Here is a 27,454-nt window from a genome sequence, read left to right as displayed (position 1 = left end):
GGATGAACGCTTCATCACCAGCGATGATCTCACAGCGTTCACTTCTACACAAACTGTCACCACTGGAGGTCAAAGCACAACAAGCATTAAAGGAGCTCATTCAGATTAAGCACTGTTCATTAAATTAAGACTTCTCTTTTTATAGTGGAGCAAGAATGGAAGTGAAATAGTTTTATTTTATGTATAAATCTGACATGAAATCTTATTGTTTAATTTGTAAAAAGATATTTATTTGATTCTGTTTTTGTATCTAATTGAACATGTTTTGAGATTGATGGCAGAGAATTTACGAATTTATTCATAAGCGTTTGAGAAGGTTTTGTTTTTGTCTTTACTAGTGTTGCAAGGTGGAAACTTTCCATGCATTAATGTTAAATTATGGGAATAAAATGCAAATAAAGAGGTTATTTTCTCAGATTGTATGTCTGATGTCATATGCAATAGAAACAAACCTTTCATGATGAGCTGACATCATTCATTTGCCAAATAAACTGCAGTTTGTCATCAAATACATACAGTAGAGTGTGAAATGTGTGGTGTGGTGAGTTAACTAATGCAACTTAACGGGGAGCCGACGAGGTGGGCCGTGTGCAGACTTACCCACAGTGTGCTAGTGATAGCTGCATGCAGACCATGACATTTTACTGAATTCTTATTTAATGGGATGCAGCTTCTTATGTGTATTTTACTCAAAATAAGTTCATTAAATAAGTTATTAAGAAATGTCAGATTTTTATATTGAAATAAAATCTGTGTTTTTAGGCCAGAAAACATATAAAATACATTTTCTATCAAATAACTACGCAACACAACTAAACAGTTTAAAGTTGACATTATAGTTATTTATTGCCCACAAGTTAAAGTATTTCTATATCTGCTGCTCTTACATTTAAAGAAATGTAATACTTTTAAACCCTAATACAGAACACACATTTAAAATATGACGATATATGTGTACTCTGTAAATAAGCTGCTCTGAAGTGGACAAACGTTACTTCTTTCCTCAGGCTGAGAGGCTCATTCATTCCTCCTCCACCCTCAACACAGATTGGTTTGGTTTTTCTTTTGTAGCAAAAATTAAACTCGGAACTGTATTTTGTTGAACACTCCTGTTGTACGATGACATTAAATAACTGCTACTTTTAAAACAGGCAGAAATGGACAAATATTGTATTTTGTTTCTGGTCTAAATGTAAATATAAGATGTAAAATCTGTCTCATATTAAGATGTATCAAACAGAACAGACATACATGAATAAATAATGGTGAAATGGCTGTGAAACTTTGTACCGACATTCAGTTTTGTTCATATTTTCACAGAAACAGATTTGTCTTCATTAGGAATAAGAATGAAAATATGGACATCAGATGATTCCTCCTCTGCTTCTCTTCCTCCAGTTCATCCGTCTTTCCTCCATTAAAAGGTTTATTTGGAGAGTTTCACATATTTGAGAGACCTGATACTGTTTCTATAGACCGGAGGTAAAGATGAGCAGGACTGGACAGCAGATGGAGTCAGAGGAGAACTCCTCTCTGTCTCCTCACTTAAACTCTTCATCAACGTTACAGGACGAAGAAATAAAAGCGTTTGTTTCTCTTGGTGACTACTTTACTGTTGTTCCTTTAGAAGCTGTTGTTCTGGTGATAAATAAACCTGCTCTGCATCTTTACAGGTCTGTTACTGTTCAACTACAATCATCTGGAGACTCAATACAGATGTGACTCCTCTGTAAGTCCTGATGGAGCCTGCAGTGATAAGACCTTTATTATGAGGAGAAGAAGAACATGAAGAAGAAGAAGAACAAACAACAACAACAACAAAACCAAGAAGAAGAAGAACAATAACAAGAAAAAGACCAAGAACAACGTTCTGGAAAACAAAGGATTTCAAAATCTGGTTAAAGTTCTTGAGCCACGCTATGAAATCCTCTCACGCACCACTTCAGTGTGAAGATCGTTCCTCTATGAAGAGGAAAAGACTGACCGCTCATCACGGCAGAGTGGATATTTAAAGTCCGGCGCTGCAGACACGCCCCCTCAGTGAGTCACACAGACAGGTGCTGCAGACACGCCCCCTCAGTGAGTCACACAGACAGGTGCTGTAGACACGCCCCCTCAGTGAGAGTCACACAGACAGGTGCTGTAGACACGCCCCCTCTGTGAGTCACACAGACAGGTGCTGCAGACACGCCCCCTCTGTGAGTCACACAGACAGGTGCTGTAGACACGCCCCCTCAGTTAGAGTCACACAGACAGGTGCTGCAGACACGCCCCCTCTGTGAGTCACACAGACAGGTGCTGCAGACACGCCCCCTATGTGAGTCACACAGACAGGTGCTGCAGACACGCCCCCTCTGTGAGTCACACAGACAGGTGCTGTAGACACGCCCCCTCAGTTAGAGTCACACAGACAGGTGCTGCAGACACGCCCCCTCTGTGAGTCACACAGACAGGTGCTGTAGACACGCCCCCTCAGTTAGAGTCACACAGACAGGTGCTGCAGACACGCCCCCTCTGTGAGTCACACAGACAGGTGCTGTAGACACGCCCCCTCAGTTAGAGTCACACAGACAGGTGCTGCAGACACGCCCCCTCTGTGAGTCACACAGACAGGTGCTGTAGACACGCCCCCTCTGTGAGAGTCACACAGACAGGTGCTGTAGACACGCCCCCTCTGTGAGAGTCACACAGACAGGTGCTGTAGACACGCCCCCTCTGTGAGAGTCACACAGACAGGTGCTGCAGACACGCCCCCTCTGTGAGTCACACAGACAGGTGCTGCAGACACGCCCCCTCTGTGAGTCACACAGACAGGTGCTGCAGACACGCCCCCTCTGTGAGTCACACAGACAGGTGCTGTAGACACGCCCCCTCTGTGAGAGTCACACAGACAGGTGCTGTAGATACGCCCCCTCTGTGAGTCACACAGACAGGTGCTGCAGACACGCCCCCTCTGTGAGAGTCACACAGACAGGTGCTGTAGACACGCCCCCTCTGTGAGAGTCACACAGACAGGTGCTGCAGACACGCCCCCTCTGTGAGTCACACAGACAGGTGCTGCAGACACGCCCCCTCTGTGAGTCACACAGACAGGTGCTGTAGACACGCCCCCTCTGTGAGAGTCACACAGACAGGTGCTGTAGACACGCCCCCTCTGTGAGTCACACAGACAGGTGCTGCAGACACGCCCCCTCTGTGAGTGACACATGCTACCCTTACCCACACAATGTAGATATATTCTTCTCTTTTAGAAAATAAATATCTTGAATATTGTGGTTTTCATGTAAGACTATATCATAAAGTTATTTGCTTTAAGTGTTCTTGAAGTTCTTTAATTAATAAATGGAAAGCAAATATATTTGTCCACCCCCCCTTTTCTTTTCTGATCCGAAAAATGATCCAAACCGTGACTCAAAAAACGTGGTACGATCCGAACCGTGAGGTTTGTGATCCGTTGCCCCCCCCCCCCCCCCCCCCCCCCCTAGTTCTGAGTGTATTTAGTTTTAAGGTCTGTGATTTGTCTGTTTGAATCAGAGCTGTTCTGATTCTCAGGTGAATAAAGTGGTTCAACAGAAACGTTGCTTTCATTTTCAGATCTGGATGAGATTCATCACCTGCTGACTCCACTACACACCTCACCACAGCCGGCTCACAGACAGCAACGACACAAGGAGACAAACGAGCTGCTAAGAAGAAGCAATTGATTTTCAGCAAACATAAAACAATGCAACATGTTTACATAGTTATCAGTAGTGAAGTGTGTGTGTGTGTGTGTGTGTGTGTGTGTGTGATGGTGGCAGAAAGGAACTCCTCCTCATAGAGCAGCTGAATGGAGGAGTATTCAAGCAGAAACAGCAGCTCAGGTCTCATACAGTCGACCCTCCATTCATCACCTGCAACAGATAACCACATGCACAGCAACAGGGACACCTGGTGGGTGGGAGGGGGAGGGTCGTCTCACCTGTCATCACTGCTGGTCACCTGAGTTATCTGATTGATTGCCTGTTATCTCATCGTTGCTCGGCCCTGATACTGCATGGATTTAATAGTTTGAAGTATTTAGTGTGTTGTGTTTTATGTACGTGTAGCTTTGTTTCTGAGAGGTGAGATACACGTTTTAATTAAAGGTTATTATCATAAAATGGATAAAAAGGAATGTAAAGATTGTTGAATTAAATGTTGCCAAACCTTCAAGTGTTCATCAGGTCAATGACGTCTACTGAGGAAGAACAAGATGCAACAAGAGGAGAGACCAGTCAGACCAGTCGGGTGGTGTCGTCATATCAACTGTGAATTCATATGCACACTGGATCACAACATCGACGGAGTAAATGCAGCATGAGGATGATGAAGTGTGTGGTGTTCGTGGTGGTCCTGACCTTTCTGCAGAGTCGTACAAGAGGAGGTGAGTGAGGCGTTCACTGTTAGTTCTGTTTAGACTGGAATGAGATCAGATGTTTAATCTTGGTACATCGTGCTGTCGTGGTAACTTTCACCACAGAAAGGAGGCAGACGAGGACACACAGTCAGTGAAGGAAGAGAGCAGAGTGAAGGAGACTTCATTGTCCTAAAGGAGACATTTGTCTTTGGCACAGAGCATCAGAAACAACATGAAGACATCTTAAACACAGAGACGAGACGCACACAACACCGCTGCTTAAAAAGCTTGAATAAATAAAGACAGTTCAACTTTAAATGTCATTCAGATAGTTTTGGTGTTATTTGCCAACGTTTGAAAATATTATCCTGTGAAATAATAAGACATGAAGTGAGTTTTGTTTGTGGTGCTCAGAGACACAGGAAGGAGGTGAAGCAAGAAACTTATAAGAACTGATTGAAGGTCACAAGATGCCGACAGTGAAATAAATGTGCTGTAAATAAGAAATGAGTGAAAGAATTGTCTTGTTAGCTTTAACTGGAATCCTGCAGAACCAGTCTGCACACATTCCTACACACACACACACACACACACACACACACACACACACACACACACACACACACACACACACACACACACACACACACACACACACACACACACACACCTGACCTACACCTGAGACACACCTTTGTCTGTACTACAGCCTGCAGCTATCTACTGGTTCCTATTTTTAGTTTCCTGATGACATCATTTCCTGGTTCCTGAGAGACGCTGCTGACAGAAAGAGAAGTCAGATCTGGTTCTGGTTCTACCTCAGTGGCGTTAAGAGGAGTCTAGACTTCATCTGGACCCTTTTCTCTTGTGAAATACTCGAGCGTTTGACCTTCTCAGGCTCCGGAAAAATACTTTTAAAATCGGGCTAGAAAAAATATTTAATTGTGATTATTGTGACTGATATTGAGATGTGATTGAGGGAACGATAATTTAATTAATTATTCTCATTTACACTGAAGAACATATTTTTGGGGGGATCCATACCAAACACAGATGTTTTCAAATCTCTGCAGCTTCACAATATTTAATATAAATATTGTGATTTCTATAAAAATACGATCAATTGTGCAGCCCTTTAAAATATGAAACATACGCGACCTGACGAGTCATTTTAAACTAGCACTGCTTGGCTGTAAAGGACCGCAGATCAAAAAGGGTCTTTGCTAACAAACATCTTTATAGATGAACTGAGGACTCTTGTGTTACTTTGTGTTTGTTTCATTTATTGCAGAGCACAAAGTAACACAGTTTAGAAAGGTGCTCAAAGAACACATTTTGTTATTATAGTGTTAACACTGGGTTAAGGTTCGTCTCAACGTTTAGTTGTCAGTGAATATAAATATAAATAATTAAAGAGAGCTCACTTGTATTCTGCTGCTCTTCTCCCTGAAGTGAACGTTGATGGATGTCTCTTTACCTGATGTGTTGTAGATGCTGAGGTGTCCTGTGTTTTCATGGAGAGCTGCATTTTACCGTGCAGCTTCAAGGCTGGTGAAGATTTAGTCCTCCAATGGTATCCGGTTCCAGGAAATATTCCTATTCACTCCTACTACGAAGAAAAAGACCAGTTCACCCACCAGAGCAACAGCTTCAGAGGCAGGACGTCTCTGTTCAACGACCAGATCTCCAGAGGAAACGCCTCACTCCGGCTGACGGTGGTAAAGGTTCAGGACCAGGGAAGATACAAGTGCTACACCGGCACCAGGACTGGCATCGAGGCATCGATCATCAACCTAAAAGTATACGGTATGAGAATGAGACACTCAGCAAATGATAACTTCAACACAATTTGCTGTTATTTCCCACATTTCCACTTTAAAAGCTATTTCAAGTCTTTTCTTACTCGTCTTCACAGCTCCGGTCCGTAAAGTCGACATTCAGCAGGTAGAACACAGGATCACCTGCAGCTCAGAGGGGATCTACCCTAAACCTGAGCTCACCTGGTCCACCAGCTCTCAGTCCAGCGTGACCCTCCAGAACAAACCCACAGTCCAGCAGACTGAGCAGCAGCTCTACAGCATCAGTAGTTCTCTGATCGTCTCAGGTACTGATCTGGACTACAGCTGCACCGTCAGCACTCCAACAAACAAGAGGAGAGCCACGTGGTCTCAACCCAGTAAGTGTTTCTCAGAAGAAGTAGATCCTGATGAGAAACAGCAGATATTTGATCACCTCTGTTCATCTGTGTGTTGTATCTTTTTAGCTTCCATCAACGGCTCAGCCACTGAAACAACAATCCCCTGCACGTCCTCAAACACTCCTCTAACAGGCCTCATCTGGAGGTTCAACCACAGTCACATCATCCTGAACCAGACCGGGACCGACTCCACAGTCTCAGAGGAGTGGAGGCAGCAGGTGGAGAGTGTGTCTGAGTCAGGCAGCCTCACGCTAAAGGACTTATCTTCAGATCAAGAGGGGATTTACACCTGTGAGCTCAGTGACGCTGAGGAGACAAACGTCACCAACACTATGCTAAAGATTAAAGAAGGTAAGATCAATATTTCTGGTACGTTTGGACCCTTTCTGTAATAAACTGACTTCCTGGGTTCACTCAGTTCCAGCTGCATAGATTACTTTTGTCGACCATAAAACCTTCACAATGTAGAACAACGAGGGGTCGCCACAGACTCACCAGTTATTGTTGCACTGCGAGGTGATTGTTATAGTGTTGCTGGGTGGTTGCTAATGTATGACGGTGTTTGCAACGGTGTCCCTAAAGAGTTGCTTAGGTATGAGGGTGTTCTTAAGAGTGTCCCTAAGCGGTGACAAAAAATGAGCTATTGAGGCTTTCTGGGGGTCTGAGGTGTCAGTCAGACCCCCAGAGAACCCCCGGTGTATGCAGACTGCTGGAGTGTCATTACAAACAAGGTTGGCTGATGGGATGCATTATCACATCTTTGAGTATAAAACACCTGTGGAACATGAAATATGGAGAAATGATTATTTGACTGATCAATAATTCTACTAATCTGTTCATCAATAATTTATTAAGCAAACATGTTCATGGAGGCTTCTTCTGTGAGAGGATTTCATCCTTTTTACCTTTTTCATTAAAGAGAGATGGAGTTAAAAATATATATATTGTAAACGGTCACCAAACATTTTGATGCTCAGATGTCGTCATTGCACTCGTGTAAGTTTGGTTTGAGGAAAGTTAAATAAACTAATTAAATTGTTTCTGTTTCAGACAGTCCCAATAATGATGAAGAAATTGCAGGCGGGGTGTTTGGAGCCATTTTAATTTTGGTTTTAATCGCAGTAACATTCTTTATATATATAATCAGAAAGGAGACAAAAAGCAAGAACCCACGAGCCGGGAAAAAATCCAACGGTGAAATCTCTGAGTAAGTATGTCTCTGTGTTGAATACGTCTAGTTTCATTTCCCTAAATCATTTAGTAGGTAATGACATGCTGTAACTCATTTATTTCATCAATAAGGCTGTATTAATGATGTATTGTGACAGGAGTTGATATGTTTATTGGTATTAAAATGTATTAAATTGATGAGACAAAGATATTTACTTAATGCAACAATATAAGTTTAATTATTAGATTAATCAGTTAAAATCTACTTTTACATTCTCTGTTACAAAGATGACGTAAACAAGTCGACACAGCTGAGATGATGATATGAGAGATTATTTAGAATTTCATCACTGAACTTCATTTCATTTTGTCTGCAGAGAACAAGACTTGATTACAACGACAGAAAGGACAGAAGATGGAGGACAAAGTAACACCGATCGGCTCCTTGGAGACCAAACAGACCTCGAGTCAAATGAAGAGACAAACATCTCCACTGAGGATGAAGCATGAGTTTATACTTGATGCACTTATTTCCTGCACTGAGAGCATGAACTTGAAGGGAGCATCAATAATACAACAACAATCCTGATCACCCAAAGTGAACTGGAAGACTCTGGACCAGGACTGTCCTCTACACTGAACTCAATGTGCAGCTTTGCTTCCAGCTGGAGGTCCTCCCATGAGGAGCCACGGAGACACAGACACTTAAACACCCTGAGAGTTCCTCATGCAGGTCAATCCTTGACTTTAACTCTTGAAGTCCCTCTAGTGACACACACTGAACATCCTGGTGAGGTCATGTGACAGGGAGTTCATTTGCACACCAATGACATCACTTCCAAAATGGCTGCCTGGCTGGTCATTTAGCAGAACTAGCTCGTTAGAAGCTTGTTTTTGTTGCTGAAGGTTTCAACACATTTAACAATTCTAACTCTTTGATGAGAAGTCCTACGTTACATCTAAACTCTTCTAACCATGTTCATCAAACTCATTTATGTCTAAAAGTTATGAAAATATCGTTGTGACAGATGTGTCACATCAGGCTTTTAAACTCATAATTGTCTCAGAAAAACCAAAGTGACGTATTTGTCACAATAAGGAAAATAGTGATGATAACTGATAATTAAATTATATTCTTTTGTTGAATTCAAAAGACATTTAAACAAAAAAATGTCAAATGTATTAAATTATTAGTCAAATGAATTAAGAAAGTAAAATGTTCATATCAGTAAATATTGTGACATATGTAACATTTCAGATCTTTGGCACTAGGGGGCAGTATTTAGAAAGTGTGTTCAGAAAGCCTGCCCTCCATCCTGGACTTGTTCAGCTCCAGAGTCAGGAAGCGGTCTGAAGGATCACTGCAGACCTTCACACCCTGGACACAAGCTGTTCATCTGCTCCCCTCTGGAGGCGCTACAGAGCTCTGTAGGCCAACACCTCCAGACACAGGAACAGCTTCTCCTGCTGTCACTCTGATGAACAATTAATCAGACATTCTGCTCTAATACCTTTGATGTAGATATGTATATACTGTACATAGTCGTTACATGTATGTACTTACATCTGTTCTACTTTGTTGTTCTTTATTTCTCTTGTTTATTTGTACTTTCTGTGTGTAATAACCGGAGTCATATTCTGTGTACGTGTTAGCATACATGTCTAATAAAGCTGGTTCTGATCCTGAATGTGTTCCATGTGATCCATTTAGTCTGTTTATATCTCCTGTAATGATCCTTTCATGAACAATGTGTTGGTGTTCTTAAGGGTTAAAGATCAAGTGGTTAAATGTGGTGCTAAACAGAAATAAAGGAGAAATACTTTTGTACACTTCTGCAGCTAAAAGATGTGTTTTCTCTTTCTCCTTCTGTTTCTCTGAACAAATGACTCAAGATGAACATAAACTATCATGACGGTATATTTAAGAGGTGAATGATTCAACATTTGAACTCTTAAATAAGAACAAAAAGACAAAATAAAGATGAAAGCTGGACACAGAGGAAGTCTTCTGGTCAGATTAGTAATCGGTGAACTCACAGACTGAATGTGTGAACGATGTCTGTTCTCAGATTAATCATCAGAACCGTTTGGACATCTTCTCCTGAAACATTTATAATTCATGCGTGTTTGTGTTATGAAGCATCCTGAGGAGGTGACAGAGGAGCGTTTAGGTAAAGATGAGCAGGACTGGACAGCAGATGGAGTCAGAGGAGAACTCCTCTCTGTCTCCTCACTTAAACTCTTCATCAACGTTACAGGACGAAGAAATAAAAGCGTTTGTTTCTCTTGGTGACTACTTTACTGTTGTTCCTTTAGAAGCTGTTGTTCTGGTGATAAATAAACCTGCTCTGCATCTTTACAGGTCTGTTACTGTTCAACTACAATCATCTGGAGACTCAATACAGATGTGACTCCTCTGTAAGTCCTGATGGAGCCTGCAGTGATAAGACCTTTATTATGAGGAGAAGAAGAACACGAACAGAAAGAAGAACAACAAGAGAAAGAACGAGACCAACAACAAGAACCCCTGATATCCTTCAGCAGCATCAACTCTCTACGTGGTTCTGAGTGTATTTAGGTGTTAAGGTCTGTGATTTGTCTGTTTGCATCAGATCTGTTCTGATTCTCAGGTGAATAAGTTGTTTGTTTAGTCAGACTGAAACATTGCTTTCATTTTCAGATCTAGATATGTTCTTATCACCTGCTGACTCCACTATTATAATCACACTTTAGTCTTTCACCAGCTGACGATAAAACGTTCAAAGTCTAATTAACAGAAAACAGGACTGAAGCTCTTTCATCTCAGCTGTCGACGCTGCTGCTTACCTGTGAGTGTTATTATTAATTATCTGTAAAGTGATCGTTGCTCGGCTCTACTACTGCTTCTTATTATCATTAAATGGATGTAAAGGAATGTAAAGATTGTTGAATGAAATGTTGACTCACCCTTCAGTGTTTACCAGGTCAATGACCTCTTGAGATTTCACGAGAGAACTCGTCAGACCAGTCAGGTGTCGTCATATCAGCTGTGAATTCACATGCAGAACAGAACTCACCATCGACGGAGTAAATGCAGCATGAGGATGATGAAGTGTGTGGTGTTCGTGGTGGTCCTGACCTTTCTGCAGAGTCGTACAAGAGCAGGTGAGTGAGGCGTTCACTGTTAGTTCTGTTTAGACTGGAATGAGATCAGATGTTTAATCTTGGTACATCGTGCTGTCGTGGTAACTTTCACCACAGAAAGGAGGCAGACGAGGACACACAGTCAGTGAAGGAAGAGAGCAGAGTGAAGGAGACTTCATTGTCCTAAAGGAGACATTTGTCTTTGGCACAGAGCATCAGAAACAACATGAAGACATCTTAAACAAAGAGACGAGACGCACACAACACGGCAAGAAACAATATCTGTAATATCCAGAAAAGTATACTAAAAATGTTTAAGTTAGGTCAAATGTCAAAGATACAAAAGAAGAAGGATTATGTATCATTGTCATTGAGAATCAGATACGAGGAAATAATTGTCGTAACAAGATAGAGAAAGTAAAATAAATGTGCTGTAAATAAAAAAAGAGTGCAAGGATGTCTTGTCAGCTTTAACTGGAATCCTACAGAACCAGTCTGCACACATTCTCTCACACACACACACACACACACACACACACATTCTCTCACACACACACACACACATTCCTACACTTACACACGCACACACACACACACACACACACACACATTCCTACACCTACACTCGCACACACACACACACACACACAGTACACTTGAGTCACACTTTTGTTTTTCCATCAGCGTTAATCAAAGTCTGTATTACAGCCTGCAGCCGTCGACTGGTTTGTGTTTTTAGATTACTGCTGACATCATTTACTGGTTACTGAAAAACGCTGCTGACAGAAACCTTTAAACTGTACTTTTAGTAGAACCATAACTGACCAACAGACCCTTTAAACTGTACTTTTAGTAGAACCATAACTGACCAACAGACCCTTTAAACTGTACTTTTAGTAGAACCATAACTGACCAACAGACCCTTTAAACTGTACTTTTAGTAGAACCATAACTGACCAACAGACCCTTTAAACTGTACTTTTAGTAGAACCATAACTGACCAACAGACCCTTTAAACTGTACTTTTAGTAGAACCATAACCTGAAACTGACAGACTTGCCCTTTGATGCATTTCATTTCATTAGATGCGGTTTGTGTTTCTGAATCTCTGACTCAAACATCATAGTTTAGATCAATAAACTGCAAAGATCTGCACCTGGTTCTACCTCAGTGGCGTTAAAAGGAGTCTAGACTTTTTCTGGATCCTTTTTTCTTGTGAAATACTCGATCGTTTGACCTTCTCAGACTCCAGAAAATTATTATAAAAATCGGGCTGAACGATTTAGAAGAAATATTCTTTTGTGATTATTTTGACTGTGATATGAGAGGGACTGATGATTGATTTATGATCATGAGATTTTCTTCATCTGATGTGAGGGTCCTGGGACAGAGGATGTCAAATTCAGATTGTAAAGCCCTCTGAGGCAAATATGTGATTTTGGGCAATTCAAGATGAAGGTCTTTAAAGAGCTCACTTGTATTCTGCTGCTCTTCTCCCTGAAGTGAACGTTGATGGATGTCTCTTTACCTGATGTGTTGTAGATGCTGAGGTGTCCTGTGTTTTCATGGAGAGCTGCATTTTACCGTGCAGCTTCAAGGCTGGTGAATATTTAGTCATCCAATGGAATCCGGATTCAGGAAATATTCCTATTCACTCCTACTATGAAGAAAAAGACCAGTTCACCCACCAGAGCAACAGCTTCAGAGGCAGGACGTCTCTGTTCAACGACCAGATCTCCAGAGGAAACGCCTCACTCCGGCTGACGGTGGTAAAGGTTCAGGACGAGGGAAGATACAAGTGCTACACCGGCACGGATACTGGCACCGGGAGGTCGTTCATCAACCTAAAAGTATACGGTATGAGAATGAGACACTCAGCAAATTATAACTTCAACACAATTTACTGTTATTTCCCACATTTCCACTTTAAAATCCGTTTCAAGTCTTTTCTTACTCGTCTTCACAGCTCCGGTCCGTAAAGTCGACATTCAGCAGGTAGAACACAGGATCACCTGCAGCTCAGAGGGGATCTACCCTAAACCTGAGCTCACCTGGTCCACCAGCTCTCAGTCCAGCGTGACCCTCCAGAACAAAACCACAGTCCAGCAGACTGAGCAGCAGCTCTACAGCATCAGTAGTTCTCTGATCGTCTCAGGTACTGATCTGGACTACAGCTGCACCGTCAGCACTCCAACAAACAAGAGGAGAGCCACGTGGTCTCAACCCAGTAAGTGTTTCTCAGAAGAAGTAGATCCTGATGAGAAACAGCAGATATTTGATCACCTCTGTTCATCTGTGTGTTGTATCTTTTTAGCTTCCATCAACGGCTCAGCCACTGAAACAACAATCCCCTGCACGTCCTCAAACACTCCTCTAACAGGCCTCATCTGGAGGTTCAACCACAGTCACATCATCCTGAACCAGACCGGGAACGACTCCACAGTCTCAGAGGAGTGGAGGCAGCAGGTGGAGAGTGTGTCTGAGTCAGGCAGCCTCACGCTAAAGGACTTATCTTCAGATCAAGAGGGGATTTACACCTGTGAGCTCAGTGACGCTGAGGAGACATACGTCACCAACACCTTTCTGAGGATAGAGAGAAGTCCAGGTAAGAAGACAAGAGGTGGAGCTTTCACTGTCACTGTCATCATCTGTGATATCTGGTTCATGACACGCCAAAGTATTTACACACAGTGGGTTCAGTTACTCACTGCAGCATGAAGTCATGAACCATCAGCTGAGTTCACAGTTTGGACCCTTTCTGTAATAAACTGACTTCCTGGGTTCACTCAGTTCCAGCTGCATAGATTACTTTTGTCGACCATAAAACCTTCACAATGTAGAACAACGAGGGGTCGCCACAGCCTCACCAGTTATTGTTTACGCACTGCGAGGTGATTGTTATAGTGTTGCTGGGTGGTTGCTAAAAAACGCAGGTGTTTGCAAGACTGTCCCTTAGGGTTTAAGGGGGTTATGGTCTGTGGGTATTTTGAAGAGTGTCCCTAAGCGGTGAAAAAAAATGAGCTATTGAGCCTTTCAGGGGGTCTGAGGTGTCAGTCAGACCCCCTGAGAACCCCCCAAACAAGGTTGGCTGATGGGACGCATTATCAAATCTTTGAGTTTAAAAAAACTTGTGTAACAAAATATGGAGAAATGATTATTTGACTGATCAATTAGTAGAACATTGACCATCAATAATTCTACCAACCTGTTCACCATCAATAATTTATGAAGCAAACATGTTTATGGAGGCTTCTTCTGTGAGAGGATTTCATCCTTTTTACCTTTTTCATTAAAGAGAGATGGAGTTAAAAATATATATATTGTAAATTGTCACCAAACATTTTGATGATCAGATGTCGTCATTGCACTCGTGTAAGTTTGATTTGAAGAAAGTTAAATAAACTAATGAAACTGTTTCTGTTTCAGACAGTCCCAATAATGACAGAGCAATTGCAAGAGGAGTGATTGTAGGCGTTTTGGTTTTAATCGCAGCAGCAATCGTTCTATATATAATTACGCAGAGGCAACCGGTCATTTAACAATCCAACGGTGAAATCTCTGAGTAAGTATGTCTCTGTGTTGAATGCGTCTAGTTTCATTTCCCTAAATCATTTTGTAGGTAATGACATGCTGTAACTCATTTATTTCATCAATAAGGCTGTATTAATGATGTATTAATATATTAATATTTATGTGTTTGTTGGTATTAAAATGTTTTGAATTGGTGAGACAAAGACAAATTTACTCAATAGAACAATAAAAGTTTAATTATTAGATTAACCAGTTAAAATCTACTTTTACATTCTCTGTTACAAAGATGACGTAAACAAGTCGACACAGTTGAGATGATGATATGAGAGATTATTTGGAGTTTCAGCACTGAACTTCATTTAATTTTGTCTGCAGACAAGAAGAGTTGATTACAACGACAGAAAGGACAGAAGATGGAGGACAAAGTAACATCGATGAGGTCCTTGAAGACCAAAGAGACCTGGAGTAAAATAAAGAGACAAACATCTCCACTGGGGATGAAGCATGAATTTATACTTGATGCACTTATTTCCTGCACTGAGAGCATGAACTTGAAGGGAGCATCAATAATACAACAACAATCCTGATCACCCAAAGTGAACTGGAAGACTCTGGACCAGGACTGTCCTCTACACTGAACTCAATGTGCAGCTTTAAATTTGGTTCAATTTGGTGCTAAACAGAATTTAAGGCTAAATACTGTTTTATACTTCTGCAGCTAAAAGGTGAGTTTTCTCTTTCATTATTTTGGCGATGGGGTTCTACATGAAAAAACATTTCATTGTTTCAAATGAGGTTTATGTCTTTGTGTTTTTATTTGTGTGTTTTTGTGCCGTTTGTTTGAGTTTTGTGTTAAACGCTTCATGAATAGTTATTTCTCCACACTTCGTTACTTATTCGTGTATATTCAATGTTTTCAGGGACTTTGAAGGATCAGTGACATTTAGGAACAAACTCAGTTTCACGTTTCAATCACGTTTTTAGTTTTGCCTCCACACTGAACTCTATGTGTGCTATGTGTGAGGTCATCGATGACCAAGTGGTTAGAGTTGGTGCTCAACAGAATTTAAGGACAAATACTGTTGGAAATAAACTGAAACAGCAGCAGCTCAAAAAACGGAAAATTCAAGCCATTACAAGAGTTGGCAATGATGTTTACTCTTATTATTCAAAAGAATGCTCAGGTAAAAGAAGTTAAAGAGTTTCTGCTGTTTGTTTATTTATTTATTTAGTTTATTTATTTAGCATGTATTGTACCAGAATTAGCTCAAAGCTAATCCTCATGGTTAGTTCCTGAGAGGAGGCTGCTGGTTATAAAAGATCTAAACTTCACACTTTGACTCAATAACACACAGAATGAAAATATGTCTCCATGTTTTATTAATAAATGTATAACTGAGTGTGTGAGTGATGTGTGAACCTTCAGCACACAGAGAGGAATGAACGAGTGAAGTTTGGTGAATGTAAGAGCTGCTGAAGTGGAGATTTATCATCAGAGTCTGAGAACAAACTCATTGAGAGGAAACGTCCTTTAAAGAGACGTTTAGTTACATTACAGACATTTAGAGACTCTACAGGTGAACACATGAACTCATAGATATCACCATGAAACTTCATCAGTCACATTAAGAGGAGTATTTATTGTGTTACAAGTTTACTGAAATGTTATGTTTAAATATGGAAATGAGGCATGAAATATGAGCTTACTGTCAACAGAAGCAAATCCAAAGAGAAGTGAACTCCACAGGTGAACAGGGCAGCAAAGAGACGCAGGTCCAGGTTCAGGTTTAAGAGACAGGAAGTGACGTTGACAATCTGCCATCTGATGGGGCCGGTATGTGTGCTGACGGGGTGATTGTGTAACGAGACTCAGGTGAGCAGGACTCCTGGAGGAAGTCCAGCGTGGACAGGTGGAGAACGGTGATAAGTTAACTAGTGTTGAACTACTTTTATCTTTACGGTTAAGAGAGGCTGACATTGAGGCGAGTCACCTGTAGAGCTGAAGGGTTCTGCCCAACAGAAAAAACAACCTCCCTGGAGGTCATTAAATGTGGTATCTTTGGTTAAAGGTTAAAGCTTTACATAAATCTTCTTACTCTTTGTTGTAGACTCCATCTTGGCCTCTCCGGGCAGCGATGTGATGGTTCCCTGCAGTCGTCTCTCACAGCGTCCCTTACATTCAGTCTCACCTGGAGGTTCAGATCCCATCCTCGTCGCAGGTGAAGGTCCGGGATCAGCAGAGGCCTCGTGTCGCCGAACGACCTCTCAGCGTGGCACCAGGATAAGCTACACCTGGTCAGACTGTCGGACTCTGCTGCTGTAAAACGAGAGGTTTCCTGACGGGACTCTGGTGCTCGGGAACACTTTTGTCCACTGGGAGCGCCCAAATCAACACCAAATGGAAGTCGTAGAAGCTTTACACAATGAAAGTTTCAATTATAATTAATGTACAAAGAAAACCTGAAGCTATTTTTATTTAGAAGCGGTATTTTCTCGCATTCTCACCAGCTGAAATATACAAATCTTATTTATTTGATAAGATTCTTTAAATTCTTTAAATTCATCAAGATTCTCCTCGATTGAATCTTTATTCTGTCTAAGTATTTAAAACAGATTATAACATTTTATAAACTAGATTATTTTACCAGACGACAGAAACAAACGAGGCAAAGATGTCTAATGGGTGTAAATGTTTATTCAAACCACACAAATACAATAACAATAGTGATATACTGATTTAGTTATTCACTTCAAATATGAGTTAAAAACACACACAGCTATGTAACTGGAAACAAAAACAAAAGGAAGAAACTTGTGTGTTTAAACAGGAGCGTTGTACCGTGGGTTCTCCTCCCTGTAGTTGTGCGAGTCTCCTTGGAAGGGCAGATGTGGAGGATAGTTACAGATCCCCATCAGGAAGATGACGATGGTGCCGAGAGTCATCACCGGGGTAACCACGCAGAGACAGAGGCGGTCCACCGTACGAGCGATGCCGCTCCAGTTATCTTTCTCCTGAGAAGAGAGAAACATTATGTTCTATGTGATAAGAGAAGCCAAAGCTTCATGTCTTAAACCTGCATTCTCTCTAGTGTCCACCAGGGGGCGACTCCTCTGGTTGTATAGAAGTCTATGAGAAAATGACTCTACTTCTCTCTTGATTTATTACCTCAGTAAACATTGTAAACATGAGTTTATGGTCTCAATCTCTAGTTTCAAGTCTTCTTCAATACAGCATGATGTTCATTTAGTAAATGATGGTCCATTTAGAGTCACACAGACCATAAAGCAGGGGATGCTTTAGGGCGGGGCTACACAGTGATTGACAGGTCTCTACCAGAGACGTATACGGCGTCTCTACGTCACTCCTCCTCAGTCCAGATATGGTCACTTCCTGTTCACTGGTTGCAAAAAAAAACAAGATGGCAACGGCCAAATCGCCAAACTCGAGGCTTCAAAACATTAGTTCACAAACCGATGCGTGACGTCACGACGACTACGTCTGTGCGTCACATTGGACATCAGGAACGCATCAGAAAACTGTGAAAATGTTATTGTGGTTACTTCTTCAGTCTCTCTTTCAAACTCTCAAAGCAGAGTCAGTGAAAGAGCAACAAAGAGGGTTTATAATGAGTTTTATTTTGGTTTTGTCGAGCGAGGTCAGCGAGGTACAATGACTGTTTCTGTCAATGGAGTCTGCTGATTAGATTAATATTGAGACACTAAGTGTTTCCCACTAAAGACAAAAGCCAGATGTGTGGTTGAGATCCTGTAGTGAGGTCCAGCACTGATGTGTTCCGGTTCATCACAAAGGATGATGGAGGTCAGGACGCCCTGAAGAACACTCAACGTCTTCCTCACCAAACTGGGAGAACGGAGCTCTGTTTACACGTAGGATCAGTGACGGTGGCAGCGTCACGTGATATGATAATTAAACGATTTATACCTTTATTAACAACAGGGCAGGCGTTTGTAAAATGTAAATTATTTTATTCTCTGTTCCTCTTCTTACACACTATTTATCAGCATTATAATGATGAAGTTCATTTATATACAGTCGCACTCTCTACTTTATTCTTCTCGAAAATAAAACAGCAATCATAAAAGGTCCGGCAGATGAAATCAAATAAAGTTATAACACAATAAATAAAATGGCGGATGAAACCTCTCCTATGAAGAACGTGGTCCCGTCTCACCTCGTTGTAGTCGTTCTTGTTGCGCATGTGTTTGATGATGTAGTTTGCTCCGTCCAGCCCCGGCTTCATCTCTGCATACAGCTGATCCGTCACTCCTCCCTCTTCCTTCGGCCTCACAACTACACAGAAACACAACTTTAATACATCTGTGATGGAATAAGGGAGTGAGCTCTTTGAGGCCTTTTGTCCCACATCACTTGGTTTAAAACTGGACTGAAATGATACGAAGTTAGAAACTTGACTGTCCAGGAAATCATGAGAATAAACGTCACAGAGCATCAACAAACAACATGTTTTAAAATGCATAAATACAGTAACAAATAAATGTTTTATTAAATATGTTTCTTAAGGAAAGATTTGTTTTTCTTGCTTTTGGAAAGAAGGAAACATTTCTGGCTTTATGAAGCTTCACAGTGAGAGTCAACTGTCCTGGTTCACTCTCACGGATCTCATCGCGTCGTTTTCAGAGGAGAAGCTGTAAAACGCCTCGATACGCTACAAGCTCAGCAGCAGACAGACTCAGGTAGAAACTATCTGGTGAGCAAAGTGGAGCGTTTAGAGACGGATATCTCCCTCAGGAGGTGGTGGAGACCAAAAACAGAGCAAGTCCAGGACACAAAGACTCCTCATCAATCAGCTGTTGCTTTGTAAATGCTGGATGTGTAAATAAAGTTTAACAAATAAGGTTAAAAGGTGACGATATGTAAATGTTTCTACAGGTTTTAAACGCACAATATGTAGTTTCTACCACTAGAGCTCTCTCAGTGAAAACAGACGTAGTTTGGTGAAGCAGCGCGGCATCATGGGAGTTGTAGTCTTTGTTACAGTCAGCTTCTTTCGTGAGGATTCCTTCAGGAGCGTTCAGGAGGTTTCTCAAGGATACTTTAACGTCATAATGTCATAATAAGAGTATAATAAGAGTTTTAACCATTCGCTGCACACAAACACATCCGTAGTGCATTGTCTTTATTTGCATCGGGAGGAATGTAGAAGCAACGAAAGACTTCTCTGGGCAGATAGTTTAGTCGGTGTCTTGACATTACAAACGTTTTACCCAGAGGCCTCTGAGTATTATAAAGCAGCTTCACGTTAATCATCAGTGATTCTCCGACGCTGTTCGGAGGACTCGGGACGTCCTGGAGGAGACGAGCTACCGCTAACGTTAGCTCAGCTAGTTCCTCTGATGACTTAAGATCCAGACGTCCGACGACTAAAATCCTTCATCCGAGTTAAAAACCACAAAGTGGATCTTAAAAATGTGACTTAAAACTGGATAAAAAGTTGATTTATGATCAGCTTCTGTTAGTCGACCACCACGCTGACATCACAGACAGGTGATCAAATCAAACGCACCGTTACCTTGATTAGAATGACAGATTTATTTTTAGATAATGTAAGAACATGACTCAACACCATAAATATCACAGGCCTCGTTGTTTTCAGACACTTTAATAAAGAAAAGTAACACATCAAACTCTCTGACGCTCACTGTGGACCTACTTGCAGCGTGCGTGGCTCGTGCCGTCAGTCCGTGCCTCTCCGACTGCTTCTCGAACATCAGCTCGCTGCGGGACTTCACGCTGTAGTATTCCTCCGCCGAGGCGATGTAGCCCACCGAGCTGGATCGACGCGGCAACGCTCCGTCCCAGGACGGCTCCTCCTCCGAGGGGCGGGACATGTGCAGGAGGCGGGGCAGCCGCTCGAGGAAGAACTGGAGAGCAAATAAACAGCAGCACGTTTGAAGGCATGATGGGCATTTTTAGTTGTAAACACGACAGTCCACACACACACACACACATACTGGTGTGTGTGTGTGTGTGTGTGTGTGTGTGTGTGTGTGTGTGTGTGTTACCTTCTTGGTCCAGTCAGACATGACGTGTGTACTCGGTGTCCTGAAGTGCAGGTTGAGGACGACCACACAGTTCAATACCACAATCGTCACCAACACCATGATGAACATCAAATATCTGAGAGAGAGACGCACACACACACACACACACACACACACACACACACACACACACACACACACACACACACACACACACACACACACACACACACACACACACACACACACACACACACACACACACACACACACACACACGTTTGTTTTAATGTTTCTTTGTTCTTTTATGCTTTTCTTTAGCTTTAAGTTAATTTTCTTTAAAATCACATTTATCTATTTTGTTTGCTTGCTTTTATTGTTTTTATAAAAATATAAATACATTAGTTACATTACTTTAACACGTTATTTGTTTTTACATATTCTCTCTGGTTGTATTTCGTTTTTGTAACTTGAATTACTTAAAATAAAAATAAAAAAGTTCTTCTCCCTTTTTCTACTCACTGAACTAATAAACTTATATTGTATTCAATCAGAGATAAATGTAGTATAATAAATATTTGTAGTTGTGTGTGTGTGTGTGTGTGTGTGTGTGTGTGTGTGTGTGTGTGTGTGTGTGTGTGTGTGTGTGTGTGTTTCTTACTTGACAATAAGTGGAACAGACATGGAAGTCTCCGGCAGCCTTTGAGAGATCAGCAGCAGGAAGACAGACTGAGCCAGCAGCACCGAGATGGACAAAGTCATCTTCTCACCACCTGCACGCACGCACACACACACACACACACACACACACACACACACACACACACACACACACACACACACACACACACACACACACACACACACACACACACACACACACACACGTAAACCAGTAGTTTGTGTTGATGTGCTTGTTAAGTGAGTAATGGAGAGGAAGTGGAGGAGCACTGACTGTCAGCGGGGAGGTAGTAGACCAGCGAGGCCAGGAAGGAGATGAGCACACAGGGGATGATGATGTTGACGATGTAGAAGAGCGGCTTGCGTTTGATGACCAGGTAGAAGGTGATGTCCTGGTGCTTGTTGCTCTCCATGGGAATGTGCTTGTAGGTGTTCTTCTTGGCCGGCCGGTGGTTGATCTCCCACTCGCCGTTCTCTGTCGGGAGAAAAGCAGCGAGGAAGACAACGCAGAGGACACAAAAACACACTTTTACATGACGAAGATGGATGACATGACACGGGAGCTGCTGGTCTACCGGGGCCTCGATTGGGTTGTTTGTGTTGAATCTGAATTAACCCTTTAAAACACCAAAGTCACACAGTGACACAAACAAGCTAACCTGTGTTCTGTGAGGTAAAATCACTGTTTCTGTGAATGGAGTCTGCTGGTAGATAACAGCTTCTAGATATAGCACACAATCAAACTGATATCGATGTTTTTAGCTGTTTAAAATACTGTCCCTTTAAAGGCAGTATCTACAAAGATGACTTTTTGTTCCTGCATATATATATACTATCAAAATAAAATGTCTTTGAGGGAAATAAATCTGGCAAATTGTATTCCTGGCAGCTTGGAGGATTCTTGAAAACAGCAATTTGTCAATTATGGAGGAAGAAAACATTTACAGAAAATATATCGTGTGGTCTTGTTGATGTGCACAACATAAGCAGCAGGGTTTTAAAACAACTTTATTAATAGCTTCTACGCTTTAGTGGCAAACACGTTTAGAAAAAAGTCCACATTGTGTTATAAAGTCAAAGTCATACTTTGTAAAGTGAACATTTTAGGACATCTCAGAACTTTTATTAAAATCTGGACTTTAGTGAATTAAATGTGCCATATTTACCACCATATCCTACAGTAAATACCATGAGATGTGGTGTTCAAACGGTCTACAGATGATGATCCTATTTATTACTTTTGTTCCCAAAACTTTTCTTGTTCTTCGTACGACGTCAAAATGCAGAAAACTCAACATTATATTAAAATTATATCAGAAAATGATAATGAGGTCAACCAACATTTATCATGTTGGCCGTCTGCAGCATCAGCAGCATGTTCATTGTGAAAAACCAACTGTAGCCCCAATAAAAATAATCTAAAAATAATTATAATAAAGTAACAAATAAGACAATTTCGCTGGAACCTCCACGATATTTATTAAAATAAGACTTTACTGACCCGTGAAGCTAGCGGGGTCAATGATGATCCACTCCACCGTAAATGTGACGCCGTCCGCCGCGTCTTCCTTCAGCAGCATCCGGATCTCTTTGGCGTTGTAGGTCAGAGAGCTGCAGAGCAACATGGGAAATGTTATCTTTGAATCACATTTCAGAAGCAATAACCAGAGGAAAACCTTTACTACATATATTAAGTAAGTATTTTTTTTGCTGCTCAAAAGTCTGCAGTTGGTCTGAACTGTCGTGTGATCGTTTGCGTTTTCTTGGTTGAATAGTGTTTTGTTTAAACCTCTTTATTTTAAGTCCTTGTTTGGTGGTTTAGAATCTCAGTTTTCTGATGGTTTTTTTGTGGATTTCTGCACATTTATGATAAAACAATCGACATCTAAACCACCATTTATTTTATTATTCTGATCTGTAAAATATGAATGATCCGGTCAAAACAGGAGAAAGCACATTCCCGATTAAACGTGTGGAGTATTCTGATAAGTTGATTATGTAAGATTATTTGGACACATAAGTGTTGACATTTTGGCAAAAAGTAAACATGTAAACACAACGTACAAATTCATCTGTGCCTTAAATGCACCACATGACACCGTCTGGTTCAAGCGCCTCACGTGAATTTGAGCGTGCAGTTCTGCCAGTCGAAGGGGAAGTAGTTGACGTTGATGGAGCAGGAGGAGCGGAAGATGGCGGGAGGTAACCAGTAGCAGAGCCCATCGGGATACACCAGGACGTTACTGTAGTAGGCCACCTGGAACTGGGCGTCGTTACTGGCAGAGAGGATTACAACACGCAAATATATGTACACATAAATACGTACAGTGTAGTTACAGGAGTAAATATACTGTATGTGTGATAGCACAACAATGTGTACATTTAGTGGCCGTTCTGGAGCTTTCAATCAAATCATGGAATTTGCGGCTATTCAAAGGGACATTGAGGTGAGATTTTGTTTTGATGAATGTCTTCTTTCCTAAATATCTACAAGCTCTATAGAAACTCTACCAAAAAAATCACAGAAAAAAAACTGCATAACTCAATTTAAAAGACTTTTCACAAATGCATTTCTTCCTTTCTTAAGATTCCTTTTGCTATGAAAATGGACAGTTCCACAACATGCTCTCTCTGTGTGCCAACATCACTCAGTCATTTAGATGTAGCACACATTCTACACAAAGAGTTACTTCTCAATGCAACTTTGGGCTGCCGGCTTTATGAAGGAAGATTTTTGTGTCTCGACAAATGTGAACAAGAAGGAAAGTGAATCTCACTTGTTTTCCAGCACAATCTCCGGCAGCCACACCATGCTGGTCGGCAGACAAAGGACTTCGATGCCATCGAACTCTGTCACGTTCCACGACAGGCGGTAGTCATTCCACGTCTGTGAGTACGCACAAACACATCGAGAGTTACGTCAAGTAACTAAGAGAGAAGTATTCAGTCAGAAGAAGTGAACTTCAACGTGAAGCCGGAGAGTCGCGTTTACTTACATGATCTATCCACACGTTCGTCAGCAGAGTCTCGTCCACTTCTTTCTACAAATGAAAACAGAAGAGAAGAGAACCAACTCCCTTTTCAAACTTGTACTCTGTTAAAGATATACTGGAGTATAAAAACAATGTTTTCAATTGTTTCACTTACGTATTAACTATATATATCTTGTATTTCATTACTGCTATTTGCTTAATGTTTGAAACAAAAATCAACAGTGTATTCAATGACTTTACAGTTATATATATATATTTATATATTCTTTCTTTCATATAAACAAACGCTCACATTATAATTATTCAGATATTTCATTGACTCAAAGCATCTTTATTGTTCTAAATTGTTCTGCAACTAACAATTCTTTTTGAGATAAATACTTTTATCTTTTGGTCATAAAAATGTCAGAACACAGTGAAAAATGTGATGTCGTTAAATATCTTGTTGTGTCCAAAACCCGAAGATATTCAGTTTAATATGATACAAAACAGAGAAAAGACAGAAATGTACATATATTTGAGAGACTGAAACGGGATTTTTCTGCAGTTTCTGCATGAAAAATGACTTTAACTTGAGATTAATTTGAGATATTTTTCTGTCAATCGACAATTCAATGTGTTCACTAGTCGTTGCAGGTCTAGTTCCAAACTAGTTCCAAAAAGACTTGCTTGTTTGAGTTAATCCTATAATGCAACTTTAAATCCATAACAACAAACTGAACCCTGACACTCGGCAGAAACAGAAGCATTGGATTTGTCTACTAAGGATGGATTTCTGGCACGGAGAAGAGAACAACTCAGAAAGAGGTCAAAACTGCTGCAACACTAGTTTCATAAAGAACAACGTTAGAGTCAGAGCAACATGTTGAGCTTTGTGTCCTTCATCGCTGTCATCAGAGACACTTTGTATTATTGAGATAAAAAAGAAATGTATGCTTGTTTTGAGGATTAGATATGTCACGCACGCACGCGCACACACACACACACACACACACACACACACACACACACACACACACACACACACACACACACACACACACACACACACACACACAGAGTCCGTACCAGAGAGATGAGGTTGGAGAGGGTGAGTGCGAGGTAAACGTCGACGACGTCCTGCTGCCTCTCAACAGGACGCAGATCTTTGTTGTATCCTCGTTCTTTAATCAGGTAGTTGATCAGACGCTCCTCCTCGTTCCTGCCCAGGACCTCTGACACATCGACAGACCAGTTAAAAAGTACAACATGTACCTCTGAGATGTAGTACAGTATAAAGTACAACATGTACCTCTGAGATGTAGTACAGTATAAAGTACAATATGTACCTCTGAGATGTAGTATAGTAAAAAGTACAATATGTACCTCTGAGATGTAGTACAGTATAAAGTACAACATGTACCTCTGAGATGAAGTGGAGGAGAAGTAGAAAGATGTACAAAAAGAAAATACTCAAGAATACTCTCAGAAGTACCTCACTTGAGTAAATGTACATTCCACCACTAGTATATAACAATTACAAGTGAAAGAAATAAATACAAAAAGAAAAAACACAAAATTGTGTAGCTCCGATACTTCTAGTTGCCCCCCCCCCCCCACACACACACACACCCACACACACACACACACAGCGTCTGGAGTGTGTGAATACTTTCATGGAGGTCATGTTTCAGGGTATAACGGCAGCTGCTCTGTAGTTCAGAACACTACACCGCTGCTGTAACAACACCTGTCATGTACACACTGCAAGTACACACTGCAAGTACCCAGCAGACATTTACCCTCCAAACACACGGCCATCTTTGTTTTTATTCTCTCGTATGTTGACTTCATTAAATCAAAGCCACTGGAGGTTCCTCACAGCGACAATAAAAACCTCTTATTTACATTTTGTCTTGCAATTCTTAATAGTTTTTACTTATTTCTGATATTTAATTCTTCATTTAAAGGATTAAAGTAACGCTGCAACTTACAACTGGTTTAGTTATCGATGAATCTGACCATCGATTCGTTTATAAATCGTCATATTACAGTAAAAAGCCCCTAAAGCCTAAGTAGAGCTTCACAAACTCAAACTCCTTGTTTTGTCAAACTATTATAAAAGACTAATAAAACTGTTATTATTTACATTTCTGAAGCTGAAACCAGTGAATTTTTGGTATTTTTGCTTAATTTAAAGGACTTAAAAAACATCAATCGACTAAATATAAAAAATGAATTTAATTTAAATAGCAGTTTAAGATACAAGTGAAATCTCAAGGTGCTTCACATACAAGTTAAAAACTATTACAGTAAAACATTACAATTAACATCACACAAAAGAAGCATGCGATCATAAAGGTTAGAATAGGATAAATAAAACGACAGGACTGTTTAAAGTAAATAAAACTAAAGACTCCATGACTCCCAGAGTTTATATCAACAATCACAAGAGGATGTTCTAACCTTTTAATAACCAAATAAATGAGTTGGAATAGAGATCTTTACAACGGACACCAGATATTTGCTTCTTTAACACTAACGTAGTCAGTATGGGCCTTCAAACACACGTCAGAAGCTCACCCTGACTCCACCACACAGAGTTAAACACTCACCAGAGGAGATGAGAGCGAGCAGGAGCACGCTCAGCGCTGCAGGCCGGAGCTCCATGGCTGACTGGTGGGGAGGAGAAGGCTCGAGTTCCCTTTAGAGGAGCAGTGAGTGACGGGCGGCAGCTGCAGAAACACCGGAGGAGAGCAAACTGACGAACACAGCCGGCTGCAGAACCCATAAAGCCCGATGATGGTTGATATTATATCTGCTCTTAAGTTCAGAAAACACTTTTAGGAACTTATGAGACTGTTTAACGAAGCACATTTTAGACTGAATGGATAAACTGTTCACTAACAGTCTAATCCTCTGAATGTGTCCAACAGATCACCTCATAACTTTATGCAAACACCTGAAAACACTTTGATATTCTAGGAACGGTAAACAATTTAAAACTTTACAACGTCAGAGTTCTGCAGTTTGGAATGACAGCAGGTACGTCATGTATTTCAGGTCAAAGTTTGACGATCAGATAAAGTTTAGGTGAAGGCCGAGCGTTGGTGCTTAGGTTTCACTGTCATCTACACGTTCATGTCTGTTGAACAGACGTGTTGATAAAGTTTTGGCTTTTTACTCGCGATTGTTTTATTCAAGTCACAGTAACGAGCGAACACACACACACACACACACACACACACACACACACACACACACACACACACACACACACACACACACACACACACACACACACACACACACACACACACACACACCCCTCCCCCCGTCATTTATCTACAAAACAATAAAAAGCACAAAGATTTTAAC

At 41.1% G+C, this 27,454-nt stretch overlaps 1 protein-coding gene across 2 annotated transcripts; it reads right to left on the bottom strand.

Moving 5' to 3' along the window:
- Window positions 1-17,196: 17,196 nt before the first annotated feature.
- chrnd (cholinergic receptor, nicotinic, delta (muscle)) lies at window positions 17,197-26,746 on the bottom strand. Of its 2 annotated transcripts, XM_076080542.1 has the most exons (12): window positions 26,692-26,746; window positions 25,166-25,311; window positions 24,101-24,145; window positions 23,882-23,991; window positions 23,225-23,380; window positions 22,606-22,715; window positions 21,379-21,579; window positions 21,085-21,196; window positions 20,445-20,559; window positions 20,093-20,303; window positions 18,593-18,711; window positions 17,197-17,411 (listed from the first exon to the last, which is right to left on the bottom strand). In XM_076080542.1, the coding sequence occupies exons 1-12, from the start codon at window positions 26,744-26,746 to the stop codon at window positions 17,220-17,222; spliced, it is 1,572 nt and encodes a 523-aa protein (XP_075936657.1). In that variant the 3' UTR covers window positions 17,197-17,219. The 2 variants fall into 2 exon arrangements, with proteins under 2 accessions (XP_075936657.1, XP_075936656.1); XM_076080541.1 differs by lacking the exon at window positions 26,692-26,746 and having other exon boundaries at window positions 25,166-25,870.
- Between the last annotated feature and the right edge of the window lie 708 nt (window positions 26,747-27,454).

This window comes from Anarhichas minor, unplaced genomic scaffold (genome assembly GCF_050575085.1).
Source record: "Anarhichas minor isolate MPS153535 unplaced genomic scaffold, ASM5057508v1 ptg000074l, whole genome shotgun sequence".
NCBI lineage: Eukaryota > Metazoa > Chordata > Actinopteri > Perciformes > Anarhichadidae > Anarhichas > Anarhichas minor.
The sequence above is the reverse complement of the archived record's forward strand: the minus strand, read 5'-3'. Positions and strand labels throughout refer to the sequence as shown.